The sequence below is a fragment of the Rutidosis leptorrhynchoides genome, chromosome 9, assembly GCF_046630445.1.
Source record: "Rutidosis leptorrhynchoides isolate AG116_Rl617_1_P2 chromosome 9, CSIRO_AGI_Rlap_v1, whole genome shotgun sequence".
Lineage (NCBI taxonomy): Eukaryota > Viridiplantae > Streptophyta > Magnoliopsida > Asterales > Asteraceae > Rutidosis > Rutidosis leptorrhynchoides.
In genome coordinates, this window is record NC_092341.1 from 139,649,144 (window position 1) to 139,668,700 (window position 19,557).

Sequence of the window (19,557 nt, forward strand, 5' to 3'; positions counted from 1 at the left end):
GAACTCATACTTTGGTATGAGTTTAATGGTTCAGTATACAACAATCAAATATGTGACAACAATGGTTTGGAGACAATATATTTTTTGGGTGAGCGAAATCCAGAATATCAAGCTCAATTCGAAGTTAGTTGGCGAGCATAATTCCCACACAAGAATCTCGTATTGTGAGTCTGATGCATAGTGTTTTACAATCCTCACAAAACATTCATTATGAACACGGAGGTCTATCCACATCTCACAACCATGAAGATGAAGCGATAGAGGAAGAGGAAGGTGACGATGCCGATGATGAAATGTCACAAGAAAGTAATGACACTGTAGAGAGATTTAGCATCCAAGAAGAAGTTTCAGATGACTCTGAAAATGAAGAGGATGAGGAAAATGAAGTGAATGAGGAGGAAATAGTCATAGGAACTCAACAAACGAGAAGAATAATATCACGGTTTAGGTTCCTTAATTCGCAAGTTGATGATGAAGGTCGACTTCCATTCGATGAAGATGACGAAACCAAATTTTACTTTTTGGTCTAATGAGACCCCTGAATTAGTCTTTGAAGGAATGGCTTTTCAAAGTAAAGCCGAATTTATGTTCCCTATTCGGAAGTGGAACATAAAGAATAGTAGAGAGATTATTGTTACTGATACAAGGCCAGACTATGCCCAAATAAAATGTTTCACAAGAGGAAAAAAGTACAAGGGTCCCCAAGAAGCTTTTCCATGTATGTGGAGTGTTACTGGTTCAAGTAAGAACAAGTACCGTATATGGCGTATTTCAAAGTGGGTCAATAGCCACAATTGTTACGGGTATGTTCGGGGTAACAATAATCGTTGTTTAACATCAAGCTTGATTGCTACTGATATTGCATGTCAAGTTAATGCAAACATGGCTTATCCCGTTAAGCACATCCAAGCACACATAAAAGATACTTGGAATGTGGACGTCAGTTACACTAAGGCATGGAATGCAAGGCGGATTGCTATCGAACGAATTTTTGGAACATGGGAGAGTAACTTTGCTGAGTTGCCTAGGTATATAGGTGAATTAGAGCATACTGTAGTGACCCGAACTTTTCCATGTTTATATATATTAATTGAGATTGATATTTACATGATTAAATGTTTCCAACATGTTAAGCAATCAAACTTGTTAAGACTTGATTAATTAAAATAGGTTTCATATAGACAATTGACCACCCAAGTTGACCGGTGATTCACGAACGTTAAAACTTGTAAAAACTATATGATGACATATATATGGTTATATATATAGTTAACATTATATTATGATAATTAAACATATCATTAAGTATATTAACAATGAACTACATATGTAAAAACAAGACTACTAACTTAATGATTTTGAAACGAGACATATATGTAACGATTATCGTTGTAACGACATTTAATGTATATATATCATATTAAGAGATATTCGTACATCATAATATCATGATAATATAATAACTTAAAATCTCTTTTGATATTATAAACATTGGGTTAACAACATTTAACAAGATCGTTAACCTAAAGGTTTCAAAACAACATTTACATGTAACGACTAACGATGACTTAACGACTCAGTTAAAATGTATATACATGTAGTGTTTTAATATGTATTTATACACTTTTGAAAGACTTCAATACACTTATCAAAATACTTCTACTTAACAAAAATGCTTACAATTACATCCTCGTTCAGTTTCATCAACAATTCTACTCGTATGCACCCGTATTCGTACTCGTACAATACACAGCTTTTAGATGTATGTACTATTGGTATATACACTCCAATGATCAGCTCTTAGTAGCCCATGTGAGTCACCTAACACATGTGGGAACCATCATTTGGCAACTAGCATAAAATATCTCATAAAATTACAAAAATATGAGTAATCATTCATGACTTATTTACATGAAAACAAAATTACATATCCTTTATATCTAATCCATACACCAACGACCAAAAACACCTACAAACACTTTCATTCTTCAATTTTCTTCATCTAATTTATCTCTCTCAAGTTCTATCTTCAAGTTCTAAGTGTTCTTCATAAATTCCAAAAGTTCTAGTTTCATAAAATCAAGAATACTTTCAAGTTTGCTAGCTCACTTCCAATCTTGTAAGGTGATCATCCAACCTCAAGAAATCTTTGTTTCTTACAGTAGGTTATCATTATAATACAAGGTAATAATCATATTCAAACTTTGGTTCAATTTCTATAACTATAACAATCTTATTTCAAGTGATGATCTTACTTGAACTTGTTTTCGTGTCATGATTCTGCTTCAAGAACTTCGAGCCATCCAAGGATCCATTGAAGCTAGATCCATTTTTATCTTTTCCAGTAGGTTTATCCAAGGAAATTAAGGTAGTAATGATTTTCATAACATCATTCGATTCATACATATAAAGCTATCTTATTCGAAGGTTTAAACTTGTAATCACTAGAACATAGTTTAGTTAATTCTAAACTTGTTCGCAAAACAAAAGTTAATCCTTCTAACTTGACTTTTAAAATCAACTAAACACATGTTCTATATCTATATGATATGCTAACTTAATGATTTAAAACCTGGAAACACGAAAAACACCGTAAAACCGGATTTACGCCGTCGTAGTAACACCGCAGGCTGTTTTGGGTTAGTTAATTAAAAACTATGATAAACTTTGATTTAAAAGTTGTTATTCTGAGAAAATGATTTTTATTATGAACATGAAACTATATCCAAAAATTATGGTTAAACTCAAAGTGGAAGTATGTTTTCTAAAATGGTCATCTAGACGTCGTTCTTTCGACTGAAATGACTACCTTTACAAAAACGACTTGTAACTTATTTTTCCGACTATAAACCTATACATTTTCTGTTTAGATTCATAAAATAGAGTTCAATATGAAACCATAGCAATTTGATTCACTCAAAACGGATTTAAAATGAAGAAGTTATGGGTAAAACAAGATTGGATAATTTTTCTCATTTTAGCTACGTGAAAATTGGTAACAAATCTATTCCAACCATAACTTAATCAACTTGTATTGTATATTATGTAATCTTGAGATACCATAGACACGTATACAATGTTTCGACCTATCATGTCGACACATCTATATATATTTCGGAACAACCATAGACACTCTATATGTGAATGTTGGAGTTAGCTATACAGGGTTGAGGTTGATTCCAAAATATATATAGTTTGAGTTGTGATCAATACTGAGATACGTATACACTGGGTCGTGGATTAATTCAAGATAATATTTATCGATTTATTTCTGTACATCTAATTGTGGACAACTAGTTGTAGGTTACTAACGAGGACAGCTGACTTAATAAACTTAAAACATCAAAATATATTAAAAGTGTTGTAAATATATTTTGAACATACTTTGATATATATGTATATATTGTTATAGGTTCGTGAATCAACCAGTGGCCAAGTCTTACTTCCCGACGAAGTAAAAATCTGTAAAAGTGAGTTATAGTCCCACTTTTAAAATCTAATATTTTTGGGATGAGAATACATGCAGGTTTTATAAATGATTTACAAAATAGACACAAGTACGTGAAACTACATTCTATGGTTGAATTATCGAAATCGAATATGCCCCTTTTTATTAAGTCTGGTAATCTAAGAATTAGGGAACAGACACCCTAATTGACGCGAATCCTAAAGATAGATCTATTGGGCCTAACAAACCCCATCCAAAGTACCGGATGCTTTAGTACTTCGAAATTTATATCATATCCGAAGGGTGTCCCGGAATGATGGGGATATTCTTATATATGCATCTTGTTATTGTCAGTTACCAGGTGTTCACCATATGAATGATTTTTATCTCTATGTATGGGATGTGTATTGAAATATGAAATCTTGTGGTCTATTGTTACAATTTGATATATATAGGTTAAACCTATAACTTACCAACATTTTTGTTGACGTTTAAAGCATGTTTATTCTCAGGTGAATACTAAGAGCTTCCGCTGTTGCATACTAAAATAAGGACAAGATTTGGAGTCCATGTTTGTATGATATTGTGTAAAAACTGCATTCAAGAAACTGATTTCGATGTAACATATTTGTATTGTAAACCATTATGTAATGGTCGTGTGTAAACAGGATATTTTAGATTATCATTATTTGATAATCTACGTAAAGCTTTTTAAACCTTTATTTATAAAATAAAGGTTATGGTTTGTTTTAAAAATGAATGCAGTCTTTGACAAACGTCTCATATAGAGGTCAAAACCTCGCAATGAAATCAATTAATATGGAACGTTTTTAATCAATAAGAACGGGACATTTCAGTTGGTATCCGAGCGTTGGTCTTAGAGAACCAGAAAATTTGCATTAGTGTGTCTTATCGAGTTTGTTAGGATGCATTAGTGAGTCTGGACTTCGACCGTGTTTTCTTTAAAAATGATTGCTTAACATTTTTGTTGGAAACTATATATTTTTAACATATGAATATTATGTGATATATTAATCTCTTAACGTGTTTGATATTATGTGATAGATGTCTACCTCTAGAACAAGTCCCATTGACTCACCTAATAATAATGAAGAGTCAAATGTAAATTGGAATGATTCGTAGACTGATTCACAAGTTCCCGAAGAGGAACCGGAAGAAGAGTCGGAACCGGAAGAAGAATCAGAACCGGAAGAAGAATCGGAACCGGAAGAAGAAATAGAACCGGTGGGGGAAATAATAAAATGGTTAAGTAAAAGAGAATCCTCAACCAACCGACCAAGGTTAATTATGGTCAATGGTGTTTCCACCAAGGAAGCAAAATATTGGGAGGATTACCAATTCTCCGATGAATCGGATTCCGACGAGAATTCCGATGATGTTATAGAAATTACCCCAACTGAATTTAAAAAGGCAAAAGAAAATAATAAGGGAAAGGGCATAAAAATAGAGAAATCTAATTCCAACCCCGATGAACTTTATATGTATCGTCAACCCCCGAAGTCCTTAAGTTGTAACAATGACCCGGGAACCTCTAAACCACCAGGTTTTTCTAAACCAATGTGGACAACGACGGCTCGTATTAGGGGAACATCAGATATCCCTAGAAACTTGGCAAAACGAACCAAAACCGAACAAGAAGAAACGAGCGAGTCGGAATAAGATAGTTATATTCGTGTGGTGTAATATATGTAATATAGTGTGCTTATGCTTTATGATATATGTAAAAATTGCTTGTATTAATAAGTATTTTTTTTTATGAATCTAACTCTTGTCTATTTTACAGTATAAAAACACAAAATGGATAGACAACCCAATATTTTAAGAGACCTACCCGGAGACATGATTGATGAAATCTTGTCTAGAGTCGGTCAGAATTCCTCGGCACAACTATTTAAGGCGAGATCAGTTTGTAAGACATTCGAAGAACGTTCCAAGAATGCCTTGGTTTATAAAAGGCTTTCGTTCGGAAGATGGGGGATATCACATTGGGAAATCCATAAGTTACGATGTGTTTACTTTGACGCATATATTGCGGGGAACCCAAATGCTATTTTACGCAACGGGTTAAGAAATTATTTTGACTCAGTATATTCGAATATAGGACTTCGTGATTTAGAAAAAGCGGCTAACATACAACATAAAGAAGCATGTTATGCTTACGGATTAGTAATGTTCGCTTCTCACCAAAGTGAGAACAAGAACATCGGGCTACAACTATTAAACAAAACGTTTCCACAAGTGACGGAGTCGGTAATTGGGGTAAGAAATGAGGTTTTTAGATTGTTACGGGACTGTTGGACATTACGTAACCCTCGTCCCTTTGACGACGTTACAACACGCTGTCTTATCAACGGCCATAACGGTTATGTTCCACAAGACCAAGGATGGGAAGTAATCCTAGTAAAACCAGAATGCATGACTTGTTTCTGGACGTATGAATTACGTGTCATTATTGCCTTTGCTGAACGACTTGTGTACTAGCTAGAATTATCTTCACAACCATCTTGTATCAAATTTATTGTGTGATATATTTCATGCTATATGTAAAATAAGCGGTATTGTAAGTTTGTAAAATATTGTGTAAAAGTTTGAACGCGAAATATTATTATAATCAGTTTTTCATATAGAATTGTAGTAGTTGAATTGTATATTAGCTACTAAGTATGAACTTAACGGGTAGGTACTACCCGAATTTAAACTTATAAAACGCTAATATGAAGAAAAAGCTTTTATAAATGAGTTCATATTATGCTACGAAATACTATTAACTACTCTTAATATTCTGTATGATTAACTTGTTCCATTTGACTATTTTGAAGGAAATGGCACCGACTACTCGACACACCGTGAATATGAATGAAGAGGAATTCCGTACTTTTCTAGCTTCAAACATAGCCGCAGTATAGGCTGCGCTACATACCAACAATAACCTTGGATCTAGCAGTACAGGAAATCGTGTAGGATGCACCTACAAAGAATTCACTGCCTGCAAACCTTTGGAATTTGATGGAACCGAAGGACCGATCGGATTGAAACGGTGGACCGAGAAGGTCGAATCGGTGTTTGCCATAAGTAAGTGTACTGAAGAGGACAAAGTGAAGTACGCTACGCATACCTTCACAGGTTCTGCGTTAACATGGTGGAATACCTATCTAGAGCAAGTGGGACAAGATGATGCGTACGCACTACCGTGGTCAGCATTCAAGCACTTGATGAACGAGAAGTACCGTCCCAGAACCGAGGTCAATAAGCTCAAGACAGAACTTAGAGGGTTACGAACCCAAGGATTTGATATTACCACGTATGAAAGACGATTCACAGAATTGTGCCTATTGTGTCCGGGAGCATTCAAAGATGAGGAAGAGAAGATCGACGCTTTTGTGAAAGGATTACCGAAAAGAATCCAAGAAGATATAAGTTCACACGAGCCCGCCTCTATACAACAGGCATGTAGAATGGCTCACAAACTAGTGAACCAGATTGAAGAAAGAATTAAAGAACAGACTGCTGAAGAGGCCAATGTGAAGCAAGTCAAAAGAAAGTGGGAGGAAAACGGTGATAAGAATCACCAATACAACAACAACAACAATTACAACAATAATCGTAACAATTATCCCAACAATCGCAACATCAATCGCAACTACAACAAACGGCCCAACAACAACAACAACAACAACAACAGCAACTACAACAATCATCCCAACAACAATAATAACCGCAACAACAACAACAATCAGAAGCAGCTATGCCAAAGGTGTGAAAAGTATCACTCGGGGTTCTGCACCAAATTTTGCAACAAGTGTAAAAGAAATGGTCATAGCGCGGCGAAGTGTGAGGTCTACGGACCAGGGGTTAATAGAACGAAAGGAACAAATGGTGTCGGAACGAGTAATGGCGGAGCAAGTAGTGTCGGAGCAAGTTATGCCAATGTAGTTTGTTATAAATGTGGAAAACTGGGCCACATTATTAGAAATTGCCCGAACCAGGAGAACACGAATGGACAAGGCCGCGGAAGAGTTTTCAATATTAATGCGGCAGAGGTACAGGAAGACCCGGAGCTTGTTACGGGTACGTTTCTTATTGACAATAAATCTGCTTACGTTTTATTTGATTCGGGTGCTGATAGAAGCTATATGAGTAGAGATTTTTGTGCTAAATTAAGTTGTCCATTGACGCCTTTGGATAGTAAATTTTTACTCGAATTAGCAAATGGTAAATTAATTTCAGCAGATAATATATGTCGGAATCGAGAAATTAAACTGGTTAGCGAAACATTTAAGATTGATTTGATACCAATAGAGTTAGGGAGTTTTGATGTGATAATCGGTATGGACTGGTTGAAAGAAGTGAAAGCAGAGATCGTTTGTTACAAAAATGCAATTCGCATTATACGAGAAAAAGGAAAACCCTTAATGGTGTACGGAGAAAAGGGCAACACGAAGCTACATCTTATTAGTAATTTAAAGGCACAAAAACTAATAAGAAAAGGTTGCTATGCTGTTCTAGCACACGTCGAGACAGTACAAACTGAAGAAAAGAGCATCAATGATGTTCCCATTGCAAAAGAATTTCCCGATGTATTTCCGAAAGAATTACCGGGATTACCCCCACATCGACCCGTTGAATTTCAAATAGATCTTGTACCAGGAGCTGCACCAATAGCTCGTGCTCCTTACAGACTCGTACCCAGCGAGATGAAAGAACTACAAAGCCAATTACAAGAACTTTTAGAGCGTGGTTTCATTCGACCAAGCACATCACCGTGGGGAGCTCCTGTTTTGTTTGTCAAGAAGAAAGATGGTACATTCAGGTTGTGTATCGACTACCGAGAGTTGAACAAACTTACCATCAAGAACCGCTACCCACTACCGAGAATCGACCACTTATTTGATCAACTACAAGGCTCGTCTGTTTATTCAAAGATTGACTTACGTTCCGGGTATCATCAAATGCGGGTGAAAGAAGATGATATTCCAAAGACTGCTTTCAGAACACGTTACGGTCATTACAAGTTTATGGTCATGCCGTTTGGTTTAACTAATGCACCAGCTGTGTTCATGGACCTTATGAACCGAGTGTGTGGACCATACCTTGACAAGTTTGTCATTGTTTTCATTGATGACATACTTATTTACTCAAAGAATGACCAAGAACACGGTGAACATTTGAGAAAGGTGTTAGAAGTATTGAGGAAGGAAGAATTGTACGCTAAATTTTCAAAGTGTGCATTTTGGTTGGAAGAAGTTCAATTCCTCGGTCACATAGTGAACAAAGAAGGTATTAAGGTGGATCCGGTAAAGATAGAAACTGTTGAAAAGTGGGAAACCCCAAAAACTCCGAAACACATACGCCAGTTTTTAGGACTAGCTGGTTACTACAGAAGGTTCATCCAAGACTTTTCCAGAATAGCAAAACCCTTGACTGCATTAACGCATAAAGGGAAGAAATTTGAATGGAATGATGAACAAGAGAAAGCGTTTCAGTTATTGAAGAAAAAGCTAACTACGACACCTATATTGTCATTGCCTGAAGGGAATGATGATTTTGTGATTTATTGTGACGCATCAAAGCAAGGTCTTGGTTGTGTATTAATGCAACGAACGAAGGTGATTGCTTATGCGTCTAGACAATTGAAGATTCACGAACAAAATTATACGACGCATGATTTGGAATTAGGCGCGGTTGTTTTTGCATTAAAGACTTGGAGGCACTACTTATATGGGGTCAAAAGTATTATATATACCGACCACAAAAGTCTTCAACACATATTTAATCAGAAACAACTGAATATGAGGCAGCGTAGGTGGATTGAATTGTTGAATGATTACGACTTTGAGATTCGTTACCACCCGGGGAAGGCAAATGTGGTAGCCGATGCCTTGAGCAGGAAGGACAGAGAACCCATTCGAGTAAAATCTATGAATATAATGATTCATAATAACCTTACTACTCAAATAAAGGAGGCGTAACAAGGAGTTTTAAAAGAGGGAAATTTAAAGGATGAAATACCCAAAGGATCGGAGAAGCATCTTAATATTCGGGAAGACAGAACCCGGTATAGGGCTGAAAGGATTTGGGTACCAAAATTTGGAGATATGAGAGAAATGGTACTTAGAGAAGCTCATAAAACCAGATACTCAATACATCCTGGAACGGGGAAGATGTACAAGGATCTCAAGAAACATTTTTGGTGGCCGGGTATGAAAGCCGATGTTGCTAAATACGTGGGAGAATGTTTGACGTGTTCTAAGGTCAAAGCTGAGCATCAGAAACCATCAGGTCTACTTCAACAACCCGAAATCCCGGAATGGAAATGGGAAAACATTACCATGGATTTCATCACTAAATTGCCAAGGACTGCAAGTGGTTTTGATACTATTTGGGTAATAGTTGATCGTCTCACCAAATCAGCACATTTCCTGCCAATAAGAGAAGATGACAAGATGGAGAAGTTAGCACAACTGTATTTGAAGGAAGTCGTCTCCAGACATGGAATACCAATCTCTATTATCTCTGATAGGGATGGCAGATTTATTTCAAGATTCTGGCAGACATTACAGCAAGCATTAGGAACTCGTCTAGACATGAGTACTGCCTATCATCCACAAACTGATGGGCAGAGTGAAAGGACGATACAAATGCTTGAAGACATGCTACGAGCATGTGTTATTGATTTCGGAAACAGTTGGGATCGACATCTACCATTAGCAGAATTTTCCTACAACAACAGCTACCATTCAAGCATTGAGATGGCGCCGTTTGAAGCACTTTATGGTAGAAAGTGCAGGTCTCCGATTTGTTGGAGTGAAGTGGGGGATAGACAGATTACGGGTCCGGAGATTATACAAGAAACTACCGAGAAGATCATCCAAATTCAACAACGATTGAAAACCGCCCAAAGTCGACAAAAGAGCTACGCTGACATTAAAAGAAAAGATATAGAATTTGAAATTGGAGAGATGGTCATGCTTAAAGTTGCACCTTGGAAAGGCGTTGTTCGATTTGGTAAACGAGGGAAATTAAATCCAAGGTATATTGGACCATTCAAGATTATTGATCGTGTCGGACCAGTAGCTTACCGACTTGAGTTACCTCAACAACTCGCGGCTGTACATAACACTTTCCACGTCTCGAATTTGAAGAAATGTTTTGCTAAAGAAGATCTCACTATTCCGTTAGATGAAATCCAAATCAACGAAAAACTCCAATTCATCGAAGAACCCGTCGAAATAATGGATCGTGAGGTTAAAAGACTTAAGCAAAACAAGATACCAATTGTTAAGGTTCGATGGAATGCTCGTAGAGGACCCGAGTTCACCTGGGAGCGTGAAGATCAGATGAAGAAGAAATACCCGCATCTATTTCCAGAAGATTCGTCAACACCTTCAACAGCTTAAAATTTCGGGACGAAATTTATTTAACGGGTAGGTACTGTAGTGACCCGAACTTTTCCATGTTTATATATATTAATTGAGATTGATATTTACATGATTAAATGTTTCCAACATGTTAAGCAATCAAACTTGTTAAGACTTGATTAATTAAAATAGGTTTCATATAGACAATTGACCACCCAAGTTGACCGGTGATTCACGAACGTTAAAACTTGTAAAAACTATATGATGACATATATATGGTTATATATATAGTTAACATTATATTATGATAATTAAACATATCATTAATTATATTAACAATGAACTACATATGTAAAAACAAGACTACTAACTTAATGATTTTGAAACGAGACATATATGTAACGATTATAGTTGTAACGACATTTAATGTATATATATCATATTAAGAGATATTCGTACATCATAATATCATGATAATATAATAATTTAAAATCTCTTTTGATATTATAAACATTGGGTTAACAACATTTAACAAGATCGTTAACCTAAAGGTTTCAAAACAACATTTACATGTAACGACTAACGATGACTTAACGACTCAGTTAAAATGTATATACATGTAGTGTTTTAATATGTATTTATACACTTTTGAAAGACTTCAATACACTTATCAAAATACTTCTACTTAACAAAAATGCTTACAATTACATCCTCGTTCAGTTTCATCAACAATTCTACTCGTATGCACCCGTATTCGTACTCGTACAATACACAGCTTTTAGATGTATGTACTATTGGTATATACACTCCAATGATCAGCTCTTAACAGCCCATGTGAGTCACCTAACACATGTGGGAACCATCATGTGGCAACTAGCATAAAATATCTCATAAAATAACAAAAATATGAGTAATCATTCATGACTTATTTACATGAAAACAAAATTACATATCCTTTATATCTAATCCATACACCAACGACCAAAAACACCTACAAACACTCTCATTCTTCAATTTTCTTCATCTAATTTATCTCTCTCAAGTTCTATCTTCAAGTTCTAAGTGTTCTTCATAAATTCCAAAAGTTCTAGTTTCATAAAATCAAGAATACTTTCAAGTTTGCTAGCTCACTTCCAATCTTGTAAGGTGATCATCCAACCTCAAGAAATCTTTGTTTCTTACAGTAGGTTATCATTATAATACAAGGTAATAATCATATTCAAACTTTGGTTCAATTTCTATAACTATAACAATCTTATTTCAAGTGATGATCTTACTTGAACTTGTTTTCGTGTCATGATTCTGCTTCAAGAACTTCGAGCCATCCAAGGATCCATTGAAGCTAGATCCATTTTTATCTTTTCCAGTAGGTTTATCCAAGGAAATTAAGGTAGTAATTAAGTTCATAACATCATTCGATTCATACATATAAAGCTATCTTATTCGAAGGTTTAAACTTGTAATCACTAGAACATAGTTTAGTTAATTCTAAACTTGTTCGCAAAACAAAAGTTAATCCTTCTAACTTGACTTTTAAAATCAACTAAACACATGTTCTATATCTATATGATATGCTAACTTAATGATTTAAAACCTGGAAACACGAAAAACACCGTAAAACCGGATTTACGCCGTCGTAGTAACACCGCAGGCTGTTTTGGGTTAGTTAATTAAAAACTATGATAAACTTTGATTTAAAAGTTGTTATTCTGAGAAAATGATTTTTATTATGAACATGAAACTATATCCAAAAATTATGGTTAAACTCAAAGTGGAAGTATGTTTTCTAAAATGGTCATCTAGACTTCGTTCTTTCGACTGAAATGACTACCTTTACAAAAATGACTTGTAACTTATTTTTCTGACTATAAACCTATACATTTTCTGTTTAGATTCATAAAATAGAGTTCAATATGAAACCATAGCAATTTGATTCACTCAAAACGGATTTAAAATGAAGAAGTTATGGGTAAAACAAGATTGGATAATTTTTCTCATTTTAGCTACGTGAAAATTGGTAACAAATCTATTCCAACCATAACTTAATCAACTTGTATTGTATATTATGTAATCTTGAGATACCATAGACACGTATACAATGTTTCGACCTATCATGTTGACACATCTATATATATTTCGGAACAACCATAGACACTCTATATGTGAATGTTGGAGTTAGCTATACAGGGTTGAGGTTGATTCCAAAATATATATAGTTTGAGTTGTGATCAATACTGAGATACGTATACACTGGGTCGTGGATTAATTCAAGATAATATTTATCGATTTATTTCTGTACATCTAACTGTGGACAACTAGTTGTAGGTTACTAACGAGGACAACTGACTTAATAAACTTAAAACATCAAAATATATTAAAAGTGTTGTAAATATATTTTGAACATACTTTGATATATATGTATATATTGTTATAGGTTCGTGAATCAACCAGTGGCCAAGTCTTACTTCCCGACGAAGTAAAAATCTGTAAAAGTGAGTTATAGTCCCACTTTTAAAATCTAATATTTTTGGGATGAGAATACATGCAGGTTTTATAAATGATTTACAAAATAGACACAAGTACGTGAAACTACATTCTATGGTTGAATTATCGAAATCGAATATGCCCCTTTTTATTAAGTCTGGTAATCTAAGAATTAGGGAACAGACACCCTAATTGACGCGAATCCTAAAGATAGATCTATTGGGCCTAACAAACCCCATCCAAAGTACCGGATGCTTTAGTACTTCGAAATTTATATCATATCCGAAGGGTGTCCCGGAATGATGGGGATATTCTTATATATGCATCTTGTTATTGTCGGTTACCAGGTGTTCACCATATGAATGATTTTTATCTCTATGTATGGGATGTGTATTGAAATATGAAATCTTGTGGTCTATTGTTACGATTTGATATATATAGGTTAAACCTATAACTCACCAACATTTTTGTTGACGTTTAAAGCATGTTTATTCTCAGGTGAATACTAAGAGCTTCCGCTGTTGCATACTAAAATAAGGACAAGATTTGGAGTCCATGTTTGTATGATATTGTGTAAAAACTGCATTCAAGAAACTGATTTCGATGTAACATATTTGTATTGTAAACCATTATGTAATGGTCGTGTGTAAACAGGATATTTTAGATTATCATTATTTGATAATCTACGTAAAGCTTTTTAAACCTTTATTTATGAAATAAAGGTTATGGTTTGTTTTAAAAATGAATGCAGTCTTTGACAAACGTCTCATATAGAGGTCAAAACCTCGCAACGAAATCAATTAATATGGAACGTTTTTAATCAATAAGAACGGGACATTTCACATACTAACCCAGAGACCATTGTAAGGTTTGAGCATGGTTCACAAAGTACAAGCCAGGCGTTTACATTTAAGTTTGTGTTTTTAGCATTTGGCCCATCAATTAGAGCATTTAATATGTGCATCCCTATGATTTGTGTTGATGGCACACATTTGAAAGGCAGCTACAAGGGTAAGTTGCTTACGGCGGTTACAAAAAATGCTAACGGGCATATACTGCCTGTTGCATTTGCAATGGTTGATAAAGAAAGCAATGAAAATTGGTCATGGTTTTTGCATCTATTCAGAATTCACGTGGCCTCGCGTAATCCAAGGGAGTTGTGTGTTATTTTAGACCGCCATCAAGGAATTCTTAATGCCGTAAGCCAAATTCCTGGTTGGCATCATCGTTACTGTTTACGACATATTCGTAGCAACTTCAATAGCCGATTCAATGACCATCAGTTGAAGAGATTATGTTGGACAGTCGGGTCCACTACTCAAAGCACCATTTATCGTTGGGTAATTGGAAAGATTAAAGGTATTAAAACAGAAGCTTGGCAATATTTAAAGGACATCGATCCAAAAATGTGGTCCCTGTTCAGAGATAAAGATCATCGTCGTTGGGGTAACCTTACGACAAACATAGCCGAGTCACTTAATAACGTATTGCGTTATGCTCGGTTGATGCCAATCAAAGCATGTATCGAATACACTTTTGATTACACTAGAAAACACTTCATCAAGCAATATGATTATGTGAGGGAATGGAATGCACCGTTGGCTAGATTATATTGGAAACTATATCAATTCCGTGAAACAAGGGCAGCGAGCCATACTGTAACAGTCTATAATGTCGAAGAAGGTGTGTATAATGTTCATACAATTGGAGAAAGAATAGGAGATGGAGGCAATGAATTCATTGTGCAAATCAATGCAGGAAAGTGTTCATTTGGAAGATGGCAGAATCAAAGAATTCCTTGCTCTCACGTCATTGCTGCTTGTGGACATTGAGATGAAGATCCAAAGACTCTTGTGAGCGGTATGTTCCGAACAAAAAGGTGGGAAAATCAGTATAAGGGTAAATTTTCTCCACTACGAGATGTTATTTATTGGGGACACTCAAGCACCGTTATTAGGGCAGATCCAGTCAAATTGATAACACATAAGGGTAGGAGACGATCGCGACGGTATAGAAATGAGATAGATGAACCTGGAAATAGAATAAGGAAACATCCAACCTGTCGAGTTTGTGGTGGAGAAGGACATAACAGAAATTCATGTCCAAATAGAGGATAAATGTATGCTTTTGTATTTGTATTTGTGTACTAATAATTCATTGTTTGTGTACTCTATCTTTTAACAAACGTGATGTTATCATAAAGACAAGAAAATTACTTTCATTATTTGTTCCGACAAACATTTATAACATAGATAATACATAAGATAATACATCTAAAACATAGATAATACAATACATATAGAAACTTAAAAAACACAAACATAAACTAAAATATAAGTTAACACAAACATAAACTAGGAGACTAGACGAGTCCTCTCGGGAATACGATACGAACCCGATGTTGAGATGCCAAGATTTCGAAATAACTTTGTGATCATCTTACCAAAAGGTAAAGGAGAATTTGAGCTTTCCCTAGCTTCTCGCATCCGATTAACCATGATGTATCCGACATCAAAAGGTATACCATTCGTGATCCAGTGTATCATAAGAGCTTCAATTAGAAGCACCTTGTTGGAGTAATCATTGACCGCACATGGTGGACGTCTAGTTATGTTGCTATGGATTATAGTATAAATTTTCATTTTATTTTCTCTAAGAAAACCAAAAAACATCTTTTTGGTATTAAGACAAAGGTTTAGACGTTCATCTTCAACACATGTGCTGACAACATGTTCAATAGAAGTATCACCAACAACACGTGTCTCAAGAAGATCACCATCAATTTGAGTGGTAGAATTGTATATTTGAAAACCTCCTGTTGGAAGGCCCAAAGCATTGTTGAATGTCTCCATGTCCATGCAATATGGTTGACTATTCAACACGAACCTAGCATTTCTGTCTTCTCTTGAAAAAGAAAAATTATGATAGAACTCGCGTACACTATCAGGGTAAACAGGGAATATGTACCTTATTACACATAATAATGATAATTCTTCAAACTAGTCGTACGTTATTTCATGATGTTCTCTGGGCTCAGTCCCTCTTAAAAAACAACCCCCATCGAGGATTGTCCTATGAGAAATTGGAATTTGACCGTAAGTAGGCATAGTAGTGTGAAGAGTAAATTATGTGTTATCTTGTAATTTTTGTGCTTCAATAAGTGTTGGTATATAAAGAAGAAAACCAAAAAAGATGGTCGCGAAAGTGGGAGATTCAGTTTATGTATAACGATTAAACTTTTTCAGCTTTTGACATACTTTTGACAGTTAAATAATGTCTTAATATATCATCCCGAAAGTGGGAGATCTGTGTTAGGTACTATAATGTAGTAAGTGTTAAATTTTCTCAGCTTTTTGACAGAATATTGACATCCCGAAAGTGGGAGACCCGGGTTAGGTAAAATAATGCACAATGACAGCTTTGTGACAAACTTTTGCCAGTCACTTTTGACAGTTTTGTAGTGTCTTATTATACCATCCCGAAAATGGGAGATGCGGGTTAAGTAAACCATACTTTTCCATATAAACACATGTCTAATTCTTGTTTTGAAGAAACTCACTCATCTTTTCTACACACACAAAAATACATACGTACCATGGATCCAAAGTATGTTTCAATTGATGTATATCATAGCTGTGATTTTGTATGGAATGATAATATTAGGGGAGAAAATGACGTTTGATAATGTAGATGTTTGCGGCTTTACTATGGAGAAGTTGATAGAGTTTCTTCGAGAAAAGTTGCCGGAGAATCCAGTTTCAATGGACATATACTATTACAAACAAGGAGTTGCTGAAACAATGTGTTTTGATGAAGAATGGTATACATTAGTAGGGAAAGCGTGTGTGCTTTCAGAAAAAATTGAGTTGTATGTTTTATTTGGAGTTTTTGAAGACGCACTTGAATTTGATACGATGTATGATAGTAATGGTGAATACTATTACGCACCTAGACTTTTTATAAATTAAAGTTACTTGTTATAGCTTAGTAGTGGTTGTGTTTTAATTATCTGTAATAACTGCCAACTTTAACATTTTTTAGAAAAATCATCGAGAGTCTATTTGACAAACAGTCAAAGCCAAGAGTTCCTTGTTACGACAGTGTGTACTTTCACGAAAATTTTAAAAATATAGCTAGAACTGAGCAACTCGTAATAACTAATACCATTTTGATATTTCAAGGATTTGCAATCATGTAAAAACTCGTAGTACATGATACCGTTTCAATTTTTTTCACACATGAAATGTCCCGTTCATATTGATTATAAACGTTCCATATTAATTGATTTCGTCGCGAGGTTTTGACCTTTATATGAGACGTTTTTCAAAGACTGCATTAATTTTTAAAACAATCATAACCTTTATTTTATCTATAAAGGTTTGAAAAGCATTACGTAGATTAACAAATAATGATAATCTAAAATATACCGTTTACACACGACCATTACATAATGGTTTACAATAAGAATATATTACATCAAAAATAAGTTTCTTGAATGCAGTTTTTACATAATATCATACAAGCATGGACTCCAAATCTTGTCCTTATTTTAGTATGCAACAGCGGAAGCTCTTAATAATCACCTGAGAATAAACATGCTTAAAACGTCAACAAAAATGTTGGTGAGTTATAGGTTTAACCTATATATTATCAAATCATAATAATAGACCACAATATTTCATATTTCAATATACATTCCATACATAGAGATAAAAATCATTCATATGGTGAACACCTGGTAACCGACATTAACAAGATGCATATAAGAATATCCCCTATCATTCTGGGAAATCCTTCGGACATGATAAAAATGAATTCGAAGTACTAAAGCATCCGGTACTTTGGATGGGGTTCGTTAGGCCCAATAGATCTATCTTTAGGATTCGCGTCAATTAGTAGATCGGTTTACTAATTCTTAGGCTACCAAGCAAAAGGGGCATATTCAACTTCGATCATTCACCCATATAATGTAGTTTCATTTACTTGTGTCTATTTCGTAAAACATTTATAAAACTGCATGTATTCTCATCCCAAAATATTAGATTTTAAAAGTGGGACTATAACTCACTTTCACAGATTTTTACTTCGTCGGGAGTAAGACTTGGCCACTGGTCGATTCACGAACCTATAACAAATATATACGTATATATATCAAAGTATGTTCAAAATATATATTTACTACATTTTTAATAAATTTTGATGTTTTAAGTTTATTAAGTCAGCTGTCCTCGTTAGTAACCTACAACTAGTTGTCCATAGTTAGATGTACAGAAATAAATTGATATATATTATCTTAAATCAATCCACGACCCAGTGTATACACGTCTCAGGCTAGATCACAACTCAAAGTATATATATTTTTGGAATCAACCTCAACCCTGTATAGCTAACTCAAACATTACTGCATATAGAGTGTCTATGGTTGTTCCAAATAATATATATACATGGGTCGATATGATATGTCAAAACATATGCATACATGTCTATGGTATCCCAAGATTACATAATATATTAGAATACATGTATAATACAATATAAGTTAGCTAGGATATGATTTGTATAGAATTGTTACAATATTTCCCGTAGCTACAACAATCAAAAAATATCCAATCTTGTTTTACCCATAACTTCTTCGTTTTAAAACCGTTTTGAGTGAATCAAATTGCTATGGTTTCATATTGAACTCTATTTTATGAATATAAACAGAAAAAGTATAGGTTTATAGTTGGAAATATAAGTTACAAGTCATTTTTGTAAGAGGTAGTCATTTCAGTCGAAAGAACGACGTCTTGATGACCATTTTGAAAAACATACTTCCACTTTGAGTTTAACCATGATATTTGGATATAGTTTCATGTTCACAAGAAAAATCATTTTTCCAGAAGAACAACTTTTAAATCAAAGTTTATTATAGTTTTTAATTATCAAACCCAAAACAGCCCGCGGTGTTACTACGACGGCGTATGTCCGATTTTACGGTATTTTTCGTGTTTCCAGGTTTTAAATCATTGAGTTAGCATATCATATAGATATAGAACATGTGTTTAGTTAATTTTAAAAGTCAAGTTAGAAGGATTAACTTTTGTTTGCGAATACGTTTAGAATTAACTAAACTATGTTCTAGTGATTTCAAGTTTAAACCTTCGAATAAGGTAGTTTTATATATATGAATCGAATGATGTTATGAACATCATTACTACCTCAGGTTTTGTGGATAAACCTACTAGAAATGAGAAAAATAGATCT

General features: G+C 34.6%; 1 protein-coding gene across 1 annotated transcript; it reads left to right on the forward strand.

Annotated features, from left to right (window-relative positions):
• Positions 1 to 558: 558 nt before the first annotated feature.
• LOC139868404 (uncharacterized) lies at positions 559 to 15,143 on the forward strand. The gene is made up of 2 exons (XM_071856738.1): positions 559 to 1,028; positions 14,315 to 15,143. Exons 1-2 carry the CDS (start codon positions 559 to 561, stop codon positions 15,141 to 15,143), a joined length of 1,299 nt encoding a protein of 432 aa, XP_071712839.1.
• The last annotated feature ends 4,414 nt before the right edge of the window (positions 15,144 to 19,557 follow it).

Excerpts from the sequence above, each read along its gene's own strand:
- LOC139868404 (XM_071856738.1), top strand. The coding sequence starts at position 559 with ATGGCTTTTCAAAGTAAAGCCGAATTTATGTTCCCTATTCGGAAGTGG. Across the intron at positions 1,029-14,314 it reads AACTTTGCTGAGTTGCCTAG|CTACAAGGGTAAGTTGCTTA; the intron begins GTATATAGGTGA and ends TTTGAAAGGCAG.